This window comes from Lampetra fluviatilis, chromosome 8, assembly GCF_964198595.1.
Source record: "Lampetra fluviatilis chromosome 8, kcLamFluv1.1, whole genome shotgun sequence".
NCBI classification, from domain to species: domain Eukaryota; kingdom Metazoa; phylum Chordata; class Hyperoartia; order Petromyzontiformes; family Petromyzontidae; genus Lampetra; species Lampetra fluviatilis.
In genome coordinates, this window is record NC_136282.1 from 772,708 (window position 1) to 789,545 (window position 16,838).

Here is a 16,838-nt window from a genome sequence, read left to right on the forward strand (position 1 = left end):
ATTAACTGAAACTGCACCCGGACCTGATTGCTGACATGAAAGAGCACTGCCATTGCCTGGTTGCAGATTTCAGTGACTCCTGCCCTGAAGATGCCACGAAAAAAAAGTTGGATCGGAGACCCGTTTTCACTTGAAGAACACTTTGCCAAACCGCTTAAGGAAGGGGAGCGTCCAATCGAAGTTTAATTTGACGGTCAGCTTCAGCTGGACTTCAGGCGAATCAGACAGGGCCATTATCATTTTTTTACTCCATTCTGTACAACTTATCGAAATTCACTGCTATGATTTCCATTACAAACCACACACAGGACGACGCTGAATGTAGAAGCAGACCTCCGGCTCAAATTAAGCTAGATTTCACCAGACAAGCGACAACTGCGCCCCGTCAAGCAGTCCAATTAAAGACGTCCCAAAAACGCCAAAAGGATCTCTGGATGGAGTAAGTTTGTTCTGTCTTTTTCCAATTTTTAACTGTTTCATATCTTATCTTATCTCAATGACATTTATATAGCGCCTTTATCAAGGCGCTTTACATTAATTATAATTTGTACATAGCCGTCATTGATAAAAAAGATATATAATGAATGCTGAAGGTTGTGATGTTGTTTTAATATAGTCTGTTAATTATGTGGATATACTTTTTGCTGTGGTTGTACTTGAGGTTGTATTGTGTTAAATTGGTGGTATATAATCTGTTAAGAGTTTGGCAACCGCTGCTCTTGGACATTACTTATGACAGCAAATGGTTGCAAAATTTACAATTTGCCATGAAGTTTGAGCTGCTTCTTAAAAAAACGTAAAAAAAACATCACGTGCAGGACACGAGGAGTGATGGCTGAAGAAACATTTATTAGTGTCTGTCATGTCGAATCAGTTTGCAGACCGTACGCACCAAGGACATCACACGAACTGTACTGTGTCTACCAATAGGCAGCTAGTACCAAGCACAGCCCAGCATGAGAGTGATAATACTTCATTTTAAGTGGCACTAGATTGGTTTGCAAAACAATAGCAAATACTCTATTATCTGCATTGCAATGCGAATTTTTTATTTATTTTTGATCAACAATGACCGCACCAAACGTTTACTCTGGACGTAATACTGAAGGTCCACTTAAAATAAAGCATTACGTTAGAAAAGTAAAAACGAACATGGTAAATACATAACTTATATTACACTGTTACAAACAAAAATAAAACTCTATTTTCCCCTATGTTACACATACAGATGGTTATCGTCAACTTTTATTTTCATCTTTTTTAGCTCCAAGTCAATAAACACTGAGATATGATTGTCTTTTTTTATGTTTTCTTTAAAATAAAAGTTACTTTTTAAAACGGTCTTTTTTTTACATATTACAAGTCAAAATTATTGTTCATATCGCCCGTGGAATGCCTCATAGCGGGATGTGAATAAATATGATGACAGTAGGCATTGTGCTTTTGTCCAATTCCTTTTAATCACGGGGAACTATGGAGCTAAAAAACTCTGCAGAGACAAAGTTGCATAAATAACACGAACATTTTAACACTCTTACACAGCAGCTGTGAGCAAGTCCCACAAGCAATATGAACAGTATTCACACACATCGCATATGTTTTGTGAACAGTTTACACTATTGATTTAAGCATTTTTCATTAAAACAGTGCTCTCTCAACACACCAGTTTTGACTGTGGTTGCACGACGGCGGATAGCTACATGAAAAGCAAGAAACCGAAACGAGCAACATTCCAAATAACAGTCCATGTGACACAACTTAACCAAACTGAAAAATGTTCATATTTTGAAATGCAGCTAGGAAATCTATTTGTGTTGGCATGGCCAACATATGGACTAATATCTACAGTATCTACACATAAATTGGACGTACGATACAGGGCAAAGCTGAATAAATAAATAGGGATTTGTAATAAAAACCTAATAACAAAAGGCTGTTAAATACAATAAGCAAGGACCTATAAAGCAGCACGGTCCATTCTATTAGCATCGACTGGACTACTGGTGGCAGAAGGCATGCAGTTTGTGCTTCTACTCATCTCTAAGCGTCTCTTGTTTAACACCCCACGAGGAAGTGAAGTTCGTTTATGCTGATCAATTACAAATTGTGAAAACCTTTACCTGAGTTTGTCATTTATTACGTTGAAATATGTAGCAGCCTGTGCATATAATGGAAGGAACTTGGGGGTACTAAGACGATATTAATCTAATTCATTATGACTTAGTCTTGAAATAGTAATAAAAACATGTTTGGCACTCTAAATTCAAAATACAAGAAGGAAAATTATAATTGTCATTTGTTTCCATTCTACAAAATGTTTACGATACTTGTCGGTTGTTCTATGCGTAATGGGAGTCTAACGTATACGTTGAACTGACGTCGGCATTAGAATAGGTTAGATACACTAAGCACACTCCATGAGCCAGCTGATGGGCATTCATGTACCTGAGTCCTAAGCAGGGAGGCCCCACAACACATAGGCCTGTGTCAATTAAGAAAGACCTGCGCTCTCCTCTTAAGCCATGTTGTGCCTCACATACATCACTAACATGACAGCCTTTTCAAGTCTCTAACAATTACAAAACCGTACCAATCTGCCCAAGCCAAGATAACAATTAAAATATTAAAGACATTTAAATTATTTTTATTAAGAGTAGCAGTAATTGACACTGGAGTGTGTTGAACGTGCGCTTTGACATGTATAAAAACAGAGGTATGCCAACGCAAGAGAAACTCCGTTCATTGTGTCTAAGATACAATAGTAGATTTCCTTCACGTGTCTCGTTTTCATTCCATTGTCAACCCTCAAGCGGTCTCATCACCAAACGACAGAGCATCGTTGACACACAACTTTGCCAACGGCAGTTTTCGAGGGATGTAACGTCTCCTACAATGTTGTTACACAGTGCTCGGATTCATCACAACAGTGAATCCACCGAGTGCTGCGATTTTGTTGACGAATGGGCGATGGCCGGGATGGCGAGTTCATGGTTTTTCACGGAGTCCGGATGAAGTCTTAAAAAAAAGCTATATGCTTTAACAAGAATAAAGTTGGGACTATTTTAAGCGATATACACTGCAAATATCGGTCACATTCACACTCCCAATATGTATATAGCACTTTCTACTTTATTTCGCTTAGAGGATAAAATGTAAACAACCTTTCATTGTGCTCAATATAACTGTAAAATGTTAGTTTTATCTCCAAAATCAGATGTTTGTTGAAATTCTGTACCTATGCAGCTTTAAAAGCAAGTACCTATTTTATGATTTATTTCAAAATAAATAAAAATAAAAACCAAAAATATAAAAACTGCTTTGAAGTGCTAGACAAGAAAAAAAAACTCAGTTCTATATTTTTATCGAGCAGACAGACCACGACCTCCTGTGTGTGTGTGTTACCTCCTGTGTGTGTGTATGACCAACATACCACGACCTCCTGTGTGTGTGACCAACACACCACGACCTCCTGTGTGTGTGACCTCCTGTGTGTGTGTGTGACCAACACACCACGACCTCCTGTGTGTGTACGTGACCAACAGTGGGGAGGGCTCTGGCCCCTCCGCGCGACACTCCAGCCAGTCCACGTGCGCTAGGTGGTGACTCGTCAGTCTTGGAAGCTGCTGCTGATGCTGCTGGGTATGAAGAGCAGCATTAAATTGGTGGTCATTTGGCACTTAAAATCATTATATATATATTTCTTTGCTCTTTTGCCAACATTTCCGTTACACATTTGTTGCCAATAAAATGGAGCAAAAGCAGCCAGATTTCTAGCTAAACACATAAGCCAACGGCATTAACACTGTGTTACATGTCGCTGCTGGCTGGCACCGACTCTTGACATCTTAGTGCACCTGTTCCCTTCTTGAAGGCGTGCACCAGAAAAGACGTCCCGCTAAGCGGTGACAAATTGAGTGACAGTGTACGATATCCGGAGGGCAAAATTTACCTCCACTTGGTTCCTCTATAACCGCACCAGAGCAAAGATGGGAAATATATTCGCTAAAGTTGTATTTTTATACTTTACAAAGATAAGAGTTATATCTTTAAATACAATCAAGCCGAACACATTGACGAAGCCTTAGCCTGTACACTCAGCCAAACTATCTCCACAGACGATGCACTGGACAGGCGAACCTAAACCATTACTGACGCCGAGATGCCACCTTGAATTGTAAAATTATAGGAGGAACATAACCTTCCATTTGTCTTTTAGATTTGTTTTGGTTGATATAATTTCAAACAATATCCAGAAACACAATAACATTATATAGTGAGTGTCGTTACACTATGGATACATGAGGCGTGTAGTTATTTGTGTAGCCCGTTTCGATCTCAGCATTGTTTGTGTGTGGCTATTTTAATTATTTATTCAAATATTTTCACCTGGAAAATCCCCTCAGATGGAAGATCTCATTTGTAAGTGTGTCCAGGGTGTATGCGTGTAATTTAAGGTTACTTCTTTTGTGGAATAACACTGTAACATAGCAAATGATATTACTACACCAGCTTGGCATATTACGGACGGTGAGTGTGAATCTGTACAAGAGTACAACATATTTTTACTGCCTCCAATAATGTTGGTGAAAGTCTTCATAAAGAAACAAAAACACCTTGCATAATCCAAATGTTATACGTCGCTTATATCATCCATAAGAAGGTTTTTTTTGGTTAATGTGTCGTTAAAACCCGCCACCACCCGACACAGCCAACTACTAAGGGTTGTCACGTAAACAGAACGTGGCCAATTCGTCGCTAGTACAGCACACCGGTGTGTTTGGAGAGCCAAGCCTCAGAATTTACAATCTGAGTACGACGTTTCGCCAGTAATTTTATCCAGAATGAACTACTCGGATTCCTGATCAAATGACGAACACCGTTGTGAACTCCCTTTTGGCAACAGTTACGTCTTTGCCCAGAGAATGATAATAATTAAGACATTGAAAGAACGTGCGATTATGTCGAAATATCTCAAGTGCGCTGCGTCGCTGGAAGGTAACAGGCGAGCCTTTCGGTCTCGTCTCACTATTGAGAGACGAGACGTCTTTGTCCTTAATTTCCTTCGACAGTGCGTTTCACAATAGTGCTTGTCTCTCAATCGGTCTGCCTGGTCCAGCCACCAAATAGCATGCCTTGGCACATGGCTGTTGTTGGGGTGTTTTGCTGTCGGGTCAAGAGCTGGGCAAGGCAAAATTAAGCGAAATACCAAATATCAGATATATGTATGTGTGTACAGTACATGGAGATTCGGTGCTGAGAACATCAACTCACCACACTCCAAAACTGTTCTTACTTTGCAGTGATTAGGATTTGCTTTCTGGATCTCAGTGGACATTAACACTGGAATTAACCAACTGGATCACTCCATGTTAGACTTAAGTATAAGTAAAAGGGCATATAATAATCTAATATTGTATTCTAGAAGTTCAGTGACTGTAAGAGTTTGAGTTTGTGCATACCAGTCGGAATATGATATGACTACTTCTTGTGTACTAGTATATGAATGTACGTCTTGGGCCGTACAATTCGACGGTACGCCATACTGGCACAGACCATCACACGTGTGTACCGAGACTATTCAGAACGAGTTCTATTCCTACGCTGTGATGTTTACGCCGAGGATAAACTGCAGTGAACATGGGCTGTTGCAGAACGAAGAGGTTTTACAGCGGCGCTCCATGCGTTTACATCTCAACCACCGCATGGACATGACATACGGAACGTGGCAGATAGTTTGCTGAGCTAATGATGCAGAGGTAACTGGTGAACTGGCAGACAGGGCCACAGCGAGCCCAATCAAGGCTTTGGGCAAATCTATGAGAAAGAGAGGGAAAACAATAACAACACTATTTTCTGTAAGCTCCTATATGACTTGTTTAAAATGTATGAAAATGTGAACTATATTCAGCTCAGTAAACGTTGAGTTATTTAATATGGTCATACTTTAGTTTGTTATACAGTATTTATGCTTCTTGGTCTTCACCTGAGAACGGCTGCTTGCGTTGTGGCCGAAACGTCGTGAGAATTATTTTATTATGTTTTATTTTTATTATTTTATTACTTCCCTTCTACGTGACTTTACCGAAAGAACCAAGAAGATGAATCCCTGCAGTCACGAAAGCTTTAAATCGAAAAAAAAAGTATTTATGCTGTCGCTTTATTTCCTGCACTATTTTCATGCAAGACCTGGGATACACTCATTATGAAAGCTTATTTTTAATCACATCAGGTTTTGAATTGACAAAATAAAATGCGTACACTGCATCACTTAATTGTGTCATGGCATTACGATATGTTCCTTCTAATGCAGTCACAGTCTGTATTTACTAGATATGTATTTCTGTGCAGAAGTATATTTTGAGCATCGAGTGATAACGCTTTGGTGCACATTCTGTCCAGCACATCTCTTGTCTTTTTAAATCACAACTTAATAGGAGGGCATCATTTAAGAAATAATAATTTGTAGAAAATAATTTAGCTGGTTACCGCAGGCTTTTGGCCCATGATCCTGCTTGTAAAGGCTGGGTTTTTAATCTCTGTGTACACGAAGGGGGTTCAAAATTGGGTTAAATTGTTCATCGTCGTCTGGCTGGGTCTGGAGTTTGAAGCGTACACGACTGGCTGCCGCTTGTTCTCGGTGCCCCGCGTGCGCATGCGCCCACACCCGCCCGCCTGCCCGCTCGCTCGCCCGTGCTAGGCGTGGTGCTCGCTCTCCTGCTCATTCCCACTGCTGTATTCCACAGCCTCCTCATCCTCATACTCATACATTTCGCTGTCGTCCCCATTGAGTTCCTCCTTGGGCTGCACTGCCGGTGCCCCCAGGCCGTAGCTCATGTTGGCGAAGACGGGGGGGGGCAGGCCGGACTGAGGGCTGCCTGAGCCGCTGGAGCGCTCCGAGATCTGAGGCGACGGTGCCGAGCTGGCCATGGCGAAGGCGCCAGGGTAGACCATGCTGGCCGATGACATGGGCAACTGGGACTGCGGGCTGGGCACAAAGCAAAAACAGCGATGTTTAATATCGGAATTGACAAAACACAACACACACACAGCTACCACATTAAAAGTACTCTACAATTTTAGCGACATGGCTATCACAAATGGAAAATGAACAAATTGTGGCTTATCATCACGTGGAAATTGATAGTAGCAGCCAAATACTCTTAAACGCACGTTGATTCTAAATGTGGGGGAAAAAGCCGGAGGACCCGGAGAAAAATTCACGCAACCACAGGGAGAACATGCAAACTCCAAATATACAGCAGGCGTCAGGGTCAGAATCGAACCCACGACATCCGGCATACTAGGTGAGGTAGTTAACATCTTGTCACCGTGGCACCCTCTATATCGGTATTAACTTTAATCACGGTATCAACCAAACACCAACACACACAGCGACCAAATTAAAATTACTCAACCGGGATTATAAACACAGAGCAATAATTGCACCCCACTGGCAGCGTAATGCCCACCTGTGGTGCTGTGTCACTACTGGGGGTGCCCTTCAAATGTTCGGGATGAGACGCGATTGAAGGCGCTTTGACTTGCCGAGGCATTTCAGAGCCAAATAAATGCAAGTAACATTATTTTTCTGTTAGCTATATGTAAGTCACCAAAAAAACAACACGTTTATGATAGTTGTTTACAATTAAACAATTTGGATTTATGTCGCGTCCGAGGGGGACCGGATCTATTGGATAGGCAAATAACTGAAGTTCAAGAGGGAAGAGGCAGAGATAAGGAAATTGTTGCTGCACTGTCATTCATTCAAGAGAGCATTTTGTTCAATGTCCAAAAAAACACAAAACGTTAAGTTAAATGCTCACTGTGGCAGCAGTTTCGTGGTAAAAGACAGGCAGTCCAGTCAAGTTCCATTTAAAAGAGGTGTCCATATTTTACCAGCTTACGCGGGAGTCTCAAGACTCTTTTGTTGATGAGGGTCCTGCCACGTTTCTTTTGACAGTAGGAGGTGATGTTTCAATGTGTAACCGATTGAGTAATTGCAAATATTTTTTTTAGCGCTCGGATGTTTCGCCAATACTGGTTGCATTGCATGTTCCCTTTGAGCTATGGAAGAAAACCGGAGAACCCGTAGAAAACCCGTGTTGAACATGGGGAGAACGTGCACACGCTACGTGTATAGAACAGGGGGAGAATGTGCAAACGCTAGGTGTATAGAACAGGAGGAGAACGTACACACGCTATGTGTATAGAACAGGAGGAGAACGTGCAAACGCTACGTGTATAGAACAGGGGGAGAACGTGCAAACGCTACGTGTATAGAACAGGGGGAGAACGTACAAACGCTACGTGAATAGAACAGGGGGAGAACGTGCAAACGCTACGTGTATAGAACAGGGGAAGAACGTACAAACGCTATGTGTATAGAACAGGGGGAGAACGTACACACGCCACATGTATAGAACAGGGGAAGAACGTACAAACGCTACGTGTATAGAACAGGGGGAGAATGTGCAAACGCTAGGTGTATAGAACAGGAGGAGAACGTACACACGCTATGTGTATAGAACAGGGGGAGAATGTGCAAACGCTAGGTGTATAGAACAGGAGGAGAACGTACACACGCTATGTGTATATAACAGGAGGAGAACGTGCACACGCTACGTGTATAGAACAGGGGGAGAACGTGCAAACGCTACGTGTATAGAACAGGGGGAGAACGTACAAACGCTACGTGAATAGAACAGGGGGAGAACGTGCAAACGCTACGTGTATAGAACAGGGGAAGAACGTACAAACGCTATGTGTATAGAACAGGGGGAGAACGTACACACGCCACATGTATAGAACAGGGGAAGAACGTACAAACGCTACGTGTATAGAACAGGGGGAGAACGTACACACGCCACGTGTATAGAACAGGGGGAGAACGTACACATGCCACGTGTATAGAACAGGAGAAGAACGTACACACGCTACTTGTATAGAACAGGGGGAGAACGTACACACGATAGGTGTATAGAACAGGGGGAGAACGTACACACGCCACGTGTATAGAACAGGGGGAGAACGTACACACGCCACGTGTATAGAACAGGGGGAGAACGTACACATGCTACGTGTATAGAACAGGAGAAGAACGTACACACGCTACGTGTATAGAACAGGGGGAAAACGTGCACACGCTACGTGTATAGAACAGGAGAAGAACGTACACACGCTACGTGTATAGAACAGGGGGAGAACGTACAAACGCTACGTGCATAGAACAGGGGGAGAACGTACACACGCTATGTGTATAGAACAGGGGGAGAACGTACACTCGCCACGTGTATAGAACAGGGGAAGAACGTACAAACGCTACGTGTATAGAACAGAGGGAGAACGTACACACGCCACGTGTATAGAACAGGGGGAGAACGTACAAACGCTACGTGTATAGAACAGGGGGAGAATGTGCAAACGCTAGGTGTATAGAACAGGAGGAGAACGTACACACGCTACGTGTATAGAACAGGAGGAGCACGTGCAAACGCTACGTGTATAGAACAGGGGGAGAACGTGCAAACGCTACGTGTATAGAACAGGGGGAGAACGTACAAACGCTACGTGTATAGAACAGGGGGAGAACGTGCAAACGCTACGTGTAAAGAACAGGGGAAGAACGTACAAACGCTATGTGTATAGAACAGGGGGAGAACATACACACGCCACGTGTATAGAACAGGGGAAGAACTTACAAACGCTACGTGTATAGAACAGGGGGAGAACGTACAGACGCTAGGTGTATAGAACATGGGGATAACGTACACATGCCACGTGTATAGAACATGGGGATAACGTACACACGCCACGTGTATAGAACAGGAGAAGAACGTACACACGCTACTTGTATAGAACAGGGGGAGAACGTACACACGATAGGTGTATAGAACAGGGGGCGAACGTACACACGCCACGTGTATAGAACAGGGGGAGAACGTACACATGCCACGTGTATAGAACAGGGGGAGAACGTATACATGCTACGTGTATAGAAGAGGAGAAGAACGTACACACGCTACGTGTATAGAACAGGGGGAGAACGTACAAACGCTACGTGTATAGAACAGGGGGAGAACGTACACACGCTATGTGTATAGAACAGGGGGAAAACGAACACACGCCACGTGTATAGAACAGGGGAAGAACGTACAAACGCTACGTGTATAGAACAGGGGGAGAACGTACGAACGCTACGTGTATAGAACAGGGGGAGACCGTGCAAACGCTACGTGTAGAGAAAATGGGGAGAACGTGCAAACGCTACGTGCATAGAACAGGGGGAGAACGTGCACACGCTACGTGTATAGAACAGGGGGAGAACGTACACATGCAACGTGTATAGAACAGGGGGAGAACGTGCACACGCTATGTGTATAGAATAGGGGGAGAACGTACACATGCCACGTGTATAGAACAGGGGGAGAACGTACACACGCTACGTGTATAGAACAGGGGGAGAACGTACACATGCTACGTGTATAGAATAGGGGGAGAACGTACACATGCCACGTGTATAGAACAGGGGGAGAACGTACACATGCTACGTGTATAGAATAGGGGGAGAACGTACACACGCCACGTGTATAGAACAGGGGGAGAACGTACACACGCTACATGTATAGAACAGGGGGAGAACGTACAAACGCTACGTGTATAGAACAGGGGGAGAACATACACACGCTACGTGTATAGAACAGGGGGAGAACGTGCAAACGCTACGTGTATAGAACAGGGGGAGAACGTACACACGCTATGTGTATAGAACAGGGGGAGAACGTGCACACGATACGTGTATAGAACAGGGGGAGAACGTGCAAACGCTACGTGTAGAGAAAATGGGGAGAACGTGCAAACGCTACGTGCATAGAACAGGGGGAGAACGTGCACACGCTACGTGTATAAAACAGGGAAAGAACGTACAAACGCAATGTGTATAGAACAGGAGAAGAACATACACACGCTAGGTGTATAGAACAGGGGAAGAACGTACAAACGTTACGTGTATAGAACAGGGGGAGAACATACACACGCTAGGTGTATAGAACAGGGGGAGAACGTGCACACGCTACGTGTATAGAACAGGGGGAGAACGTACACACGCCACGTATATAGAACAGGGGGAGAAGGTGCACACGCTATGTGTATAGAATAGGGGGAGAACATACACATGCCACGTGTATAGAACAGGGGGAGAACATACACATGCTACGTGTATAGAACAAGGGGAGAACGTACACATGCCACGTGTATAGAACAGGGGGAGAACGTACACATGATACGTGTATAGAACAGGGGGAGAACGTACAAACGCTATGTGTATAGAACAGGGGGAGAACGTACACATGCTACGTGTATAGAACAGGGGGAGAACGTACACACGCCACGTGTATAGAACAGGGAGAGAACGTACACTTGCTACGTGTATAGAACAGGGGCAGAACGTACACACGCCACGTGTATAGAACAGGGGGAGAACGTACACATGCTACGTGTATAGAATAGGGGGAGAACGTACACATGCCACGTGTATAGAACAGGGGGAGAACGTACACATGCTCCGTGTATAGAATAGGGGGAGAACGTACACACGCCACGTGTATAGAACAGGGGGAGAACGTACACACGCTACGTGTATAGAACAGGGGGAGAACGTACACATACTACGTGTATAGAATAGGGGGAGAACGTACACATGCTACGTGTATAGAATAGGGGGAGAACGTACCCACGCTACGTGTATAGAACAGGGGGAGAACGTACACATGCCACGTGTATAGAACAGGGTGAGAACGTGCACACGCTACGTGTATAGAACAGGGGGAGAACGTGCACACGCTACGTGTATAGAACTGGGGAAGAACGTACAAACGCTATGTGTATAGAACAGTAGAAGAACATACACACGCTAGGTGTATAGAACAGGGGGAGAACGTGCACACGCTACGTGTATAGAACAGGGGGAGAACGTACACATGCAACGTGTATAGAACAGGGGGAGAACGTGCACACGCTATGTGTATAGAATAGGGGGAGAACGTACACATGCCACGTGTATAGAACAGGGGGAGAACGTACACACGCTACGTGTATAGAACAGGGGGAGAACGTACACACGCTACGTGTATAGAACAGGGGGAGAACGTACACATACTACGTGTATAGAATAGGGGGAGAACGTACACATGCTACGTGTATAGAATAGGGGGAGAACGTACCCACGCTACGTGTATAGAACAGGGGGAGAACGTACACATGCCACGTGTATAGAACAGGGTGAGAACGTGCACACGCTACGTGTATAGAACAGGGGGAGAACGTGCACACGCTACGTGTATAGAACTGGGGAAGAACGTACAAACGCTATGTGTATAGAACAGTAGAAGAACATACACACGCTAGGTGTATAGAACAGGGGGAGAACGTGCACACGCTACGTGTATAGAACAGGGGGAGAACGTACACATGCAACGTGTATAGAACAGGGGGAGAACGTGCACACGCTATGTGTATAGAATAGGGGGAGAACGTACACATGCCACGTGTATAGAACAGGGGGAGAACGTACACACGCTACGTGTATAGAACAGGGGGAGAACGTACACATGCTACGTGTATAGAATAGGGGGAGAACGTACACATGCCACGTGTATAGAACAGGGGGAGAACGTACACATGCTACGTGTATAGAATAGGGGGAGAACGTACACACGCCACGTGTATAGAACAGGGGGAGAACGTACACACGCTACATGTATAGAACAGGGGGAGAACGTACAAACGCTACGTGTATAGAACAGGGGGAGAACATACACACGCTACGTGTATAGAACAGGGGGAGAACGTGCAAACGCTACGTGTATAGAACAGGGGGAGAACGTACACACGCTATGTGTATAGAACAGGGGGAGAACGTGCACACGATACGTGTATAGAACAGGGGGAGAACGTGCACACGCTACGTGTATAGAACAGGGGGAGAACGTACACACGCTATGTGTATAGAACAGGGGGAGAACGTGCACACGCTACGTGTATAGAACAGGGGGAGAACGTACAAACGCTACGTGTATAGAACAGGCGAAGAACGTACAAACGCTACGTGTATAGAACAGAGGGAGAACGTGCACACGCTACTTGTATAGAACAGGGGGAGAACGTGCACACGCTACTTGTATAGAACAGGGGGAGAACATACACACGCTACGTGTATAGAACAGGGGGAGAACGTGCACACGCTACTTGTTTAGAACAGGGGGAGAACGTGCACACGCTACGTGTATAGAACAGGGGGAGAACGTACACACGCCACGTGTATAGAACAGGGGGAGAACGTACACACGCCACGTGTATAGAACAGGGGGAGAACGTACACACGCTATGTGTATATAACAGGGGGAGAACGTACACACGCTAGGTGTATAGAACAGGGGGAGAACGTACACACGCTATGTGTATAGAACAGGAGGAGAACGTACACATGCTACTTGTATAGAACAGGAGAAGAACTTACACACGCTAGGTGTATAGAACAGGGGGAGAACGCACACACGCTAGGTGTATAGAACAGGGGGAGAACGTACACATGCTACGTGTATAGAACAGGAGAAGAATGTCCACACGCTAGGTGTATAGAACAGGGGGAGAACGTACACACGCTAGGTGTATAGAACATGGGGAGAACGTACACATGCTACGTGTATAGAACAGGGGGAGAACGTACACATGCTATGTGTATAGAACAGGGGGAGAACGTACACATGCTACGTGTATAGAACAGGAGAAGAACGTACACACGCTACTTGTATCGTACAGGGGGAGAACGTACACACGCTAGGTGTATAGAACAGGGGGAGAACGTACACACGCCACGTGTATAGAACAGGGGGAGAACGTACACACGCCACGTGTATAGAACAGGGGGAGAACGTACACATGCTACGTGTATAGAACAGGAGAAGAACGCACACACGCTACGTGTATAGAACAGGGGGAGAACGTGCACACGCTACGTGTATAGAACAGGAGAAGAACGTACACACGCTATGTGTATTGAACAGGGGGAGAACGTGCACACGCTACGTGTATAGAACAGAGGGAGAACGTACAAACGCTACGTGTATAGAACAGGGGGAGAACGTGCACATGCTACGTGTATAGAACAGGAGAAGACCGTACACACGCTACGTGTATAGAACAGGGGGAGAACATACACACGCTAGGTGTATAGAACAGGGGAAGAACGTGCACACGCTACTTGTTTAGAACAGGGGGAGAACGTGCACACGCTACGTGTATAGAACAGGGGGAGAACGTACACACGCCACGTGTATAGAACAGGGGGAGAACGTACACACGCCACGTGTATAAAACAGGGGGAGAACGTACACACGCTATGTGTATATAACAGGGGGAGAACGTACACACGCTAGGTGTATAGAACAGGGGGAGAACGTACACACGCTATGTGTATAGAACAGGGGGAGAACGTACACACGCTAGGTGTATAGAACAGGGGGAGAACGTACACATGCTACGTGTATAGAACAGGGGGAGAACGTACACATGCTACGTGTATAGAACAGGAGAAGAACGTACACACGCTAGGTGTATAGAACAGGGGGAGAACGTACACATGCCACGTGTATAGAACAGGAGAAGAATGTACACACGCCACGTGTATAGAACAGGGGGAGAACGTACACATGCTACTTGTATAGAACAGGAGAAGAACGTACACACGCTAGGTGTATAGAACAGGGGGAGAACGCACACACGCTAGGTGTATAGAACAGGGGGAGAACGTACACACGACACGTGTATAGAACAGGGGGAGAACGTACACACGCCACGTGTATAGAACAGGGGGAGAACGTACACATGCTACGTGTATAGAACAGGAGAAGAACGTACACACGCTAGGTGTATAGAACAGGGGGAGAACGTACACACGCTAGGTGTATAGAACAGGGGGAGAACGTACACACGCCACGTGTATAAAACAGGGGGAGAACGTACACACGCCACGTGTATAGAACAGGGGGAGAACGTACACATGCTACGTGTATAGAACAGGAGAAGAACGCACACACGCTACGTGTATAGAACAGGGGGAGAACGTGCACACGCTACGTGTATAGAACAGGGGGAGAACGTACAAACGCTACGTGTATAGAACAGGGGGAGAACGTACACACGCTATGTGTATAGAACAGGGGGAGAACGTACACACGCTATGTGTATAGAACAGTGGGAGAACGTGCACACGCTACGTGTATAGAACAGAGGGAGAACGTACAAACGCTACGTGTATAGAACAGGGGGAGAACGTGCACATGCTACGTGTATAGAACAGGAGAAGACCGTACACACGCTACGTGTATAGAACAGGGGGAGAACGTACACACGCCACGTGTATAGAACAGGGGGAGAACGTAAACATGCCACGTGTATAGAACAGGGGGAGAACGTACACATGCTACGTGTATAGAACAGGGGGAGAACGTACACATGCCACGTGTATAAGACAGGGGGAGAACGTACACACGCTACGTGTATAGAACAGGGGGAGAACGTACACATGCTACGTGTGTAATAAAAGACTTGACCACGATCTCTGGCTCAGTGTCCTTTATTTGGTCCGTACTGCATTCCCACACGGCTGTCTCTCTTATACTCTCAGTGCTGGTTCCGATGTCACTCCAGTCACCATCAGCAGCCCTGCTGCTGTTCTTTGTCGCTCTTGCAGCCCCACAGCAGCTCCGCTGCTGTTACTCACTCTCAGCCCCCTTGGCTGTAATCGCTGCTGCTCTTCTCGCTCTTGCTTACTCCGCAGCGCTCTGACAGACTCGTGCTGTCTCTCTCTCTTGTGTCGCTCCTGCGACTCTCTGCAGCCACACCGCTGCCTCTAACACACAGCCTTCCTGGCTGTACTCTTCTCTCTCTTCGTCGCTCCTGCGACTCTCTGCAGCCACACCGCTGCCTCTAACACACAGCCTTCCTGGCTGTACTCTGGGGTCGGCTCCCGCTCGCCGGCGGTGCCCCCCTCCTCTCATTCGCCCTCGTGGCCTCACCCTTTTCCATTCACAACCCGACTGACTTCTCTTTCCGGTTTACCCGCTTAAGGACCCCAACCTTTCACCCACGTCACCTGGCTCCGCCTCCTTGTGACGTCACATCCGGAAGGTCGCTTACGCCCGCATTACACCACCCTCCCCCATAGAAAAAACCCAGCCGACCTCGGCTGAACAATACCAAAGCGTAATGCGGTGAACCGACCTTCCCCCTTAAAGGACACTAAGCATGTAATATAACAACAAGAACAACAACAGCACAAAGCACAACAACGCACATCCGCATGTCGTACACGACAGCCACCCGGCCCCAGGGTAGTGGAGATGATGTAATTCCGGGCCGCTTAAGAAAACCCCAATAATTACCCAAATAACCGCGATGGACGCCCCAGTATTTACATTTTAACAACAATATTATTTACACGTGAAAACAACAACAACAAAAAAAAAATCTGCTCTTACCCACCAGCAGTCCTCCCTTGAGGACCAGCACAGACCTCAGACGTACACAGCATGTACCCACAGTCACTCTCAACAAACCAACAACCCCTAATCGCACACTCTCGCGTGGAGAGAGCCACGCTCCCCAGCGGTAACGTTTAATTCGCCGTAACCCTCACCGTGGTCGTCAACCCACGGCAACATCCATTTACCATACTCTCAGCTAGTGCCATTTCGGGGATGAGCAGCACTCGGCCATGCTCCTCCCTTACTATCCCATCAGCGATGGACACACACCAGCCTTGCCAAAAATAATGACGTTGC

At 45.7% G+C, this 16,838-nt stretch overlaps 1 protein-coding gene across 6 annotated transcripts in view; it reads right to left on the bottom strand.

Annotated features, from left to right (window-relative positions):
- Nucleotides 1–842: 842 nt before the first annotated feature.
- Nucleotides 843–16,838, bottom strand: part of LOC144933765 (transcription factor Sox-5-like) — a 298,948-nt gene continuing 282,952 nt past the window's right edge. For 4 of the 6 annotated variants that reach the window (XM_078858849.1, XM_078858848.1, XM_078858847.1 and 1 more), the window contains exon 15: nt 843–6,985. In XM_078858849.1, the coding sequence (XP_078714975.1) occupies nt 6,694–6,985 (292 nt within the window). In that variant the 3' untranslated portion in view covers nt 843–6,693. The remainder of the gene's footprint in view (nt 6,986–16,838) is intronic. The other 2 variants (XM_078858851.1, XM_078858850.1) reach the window with 2 other exon arrangements.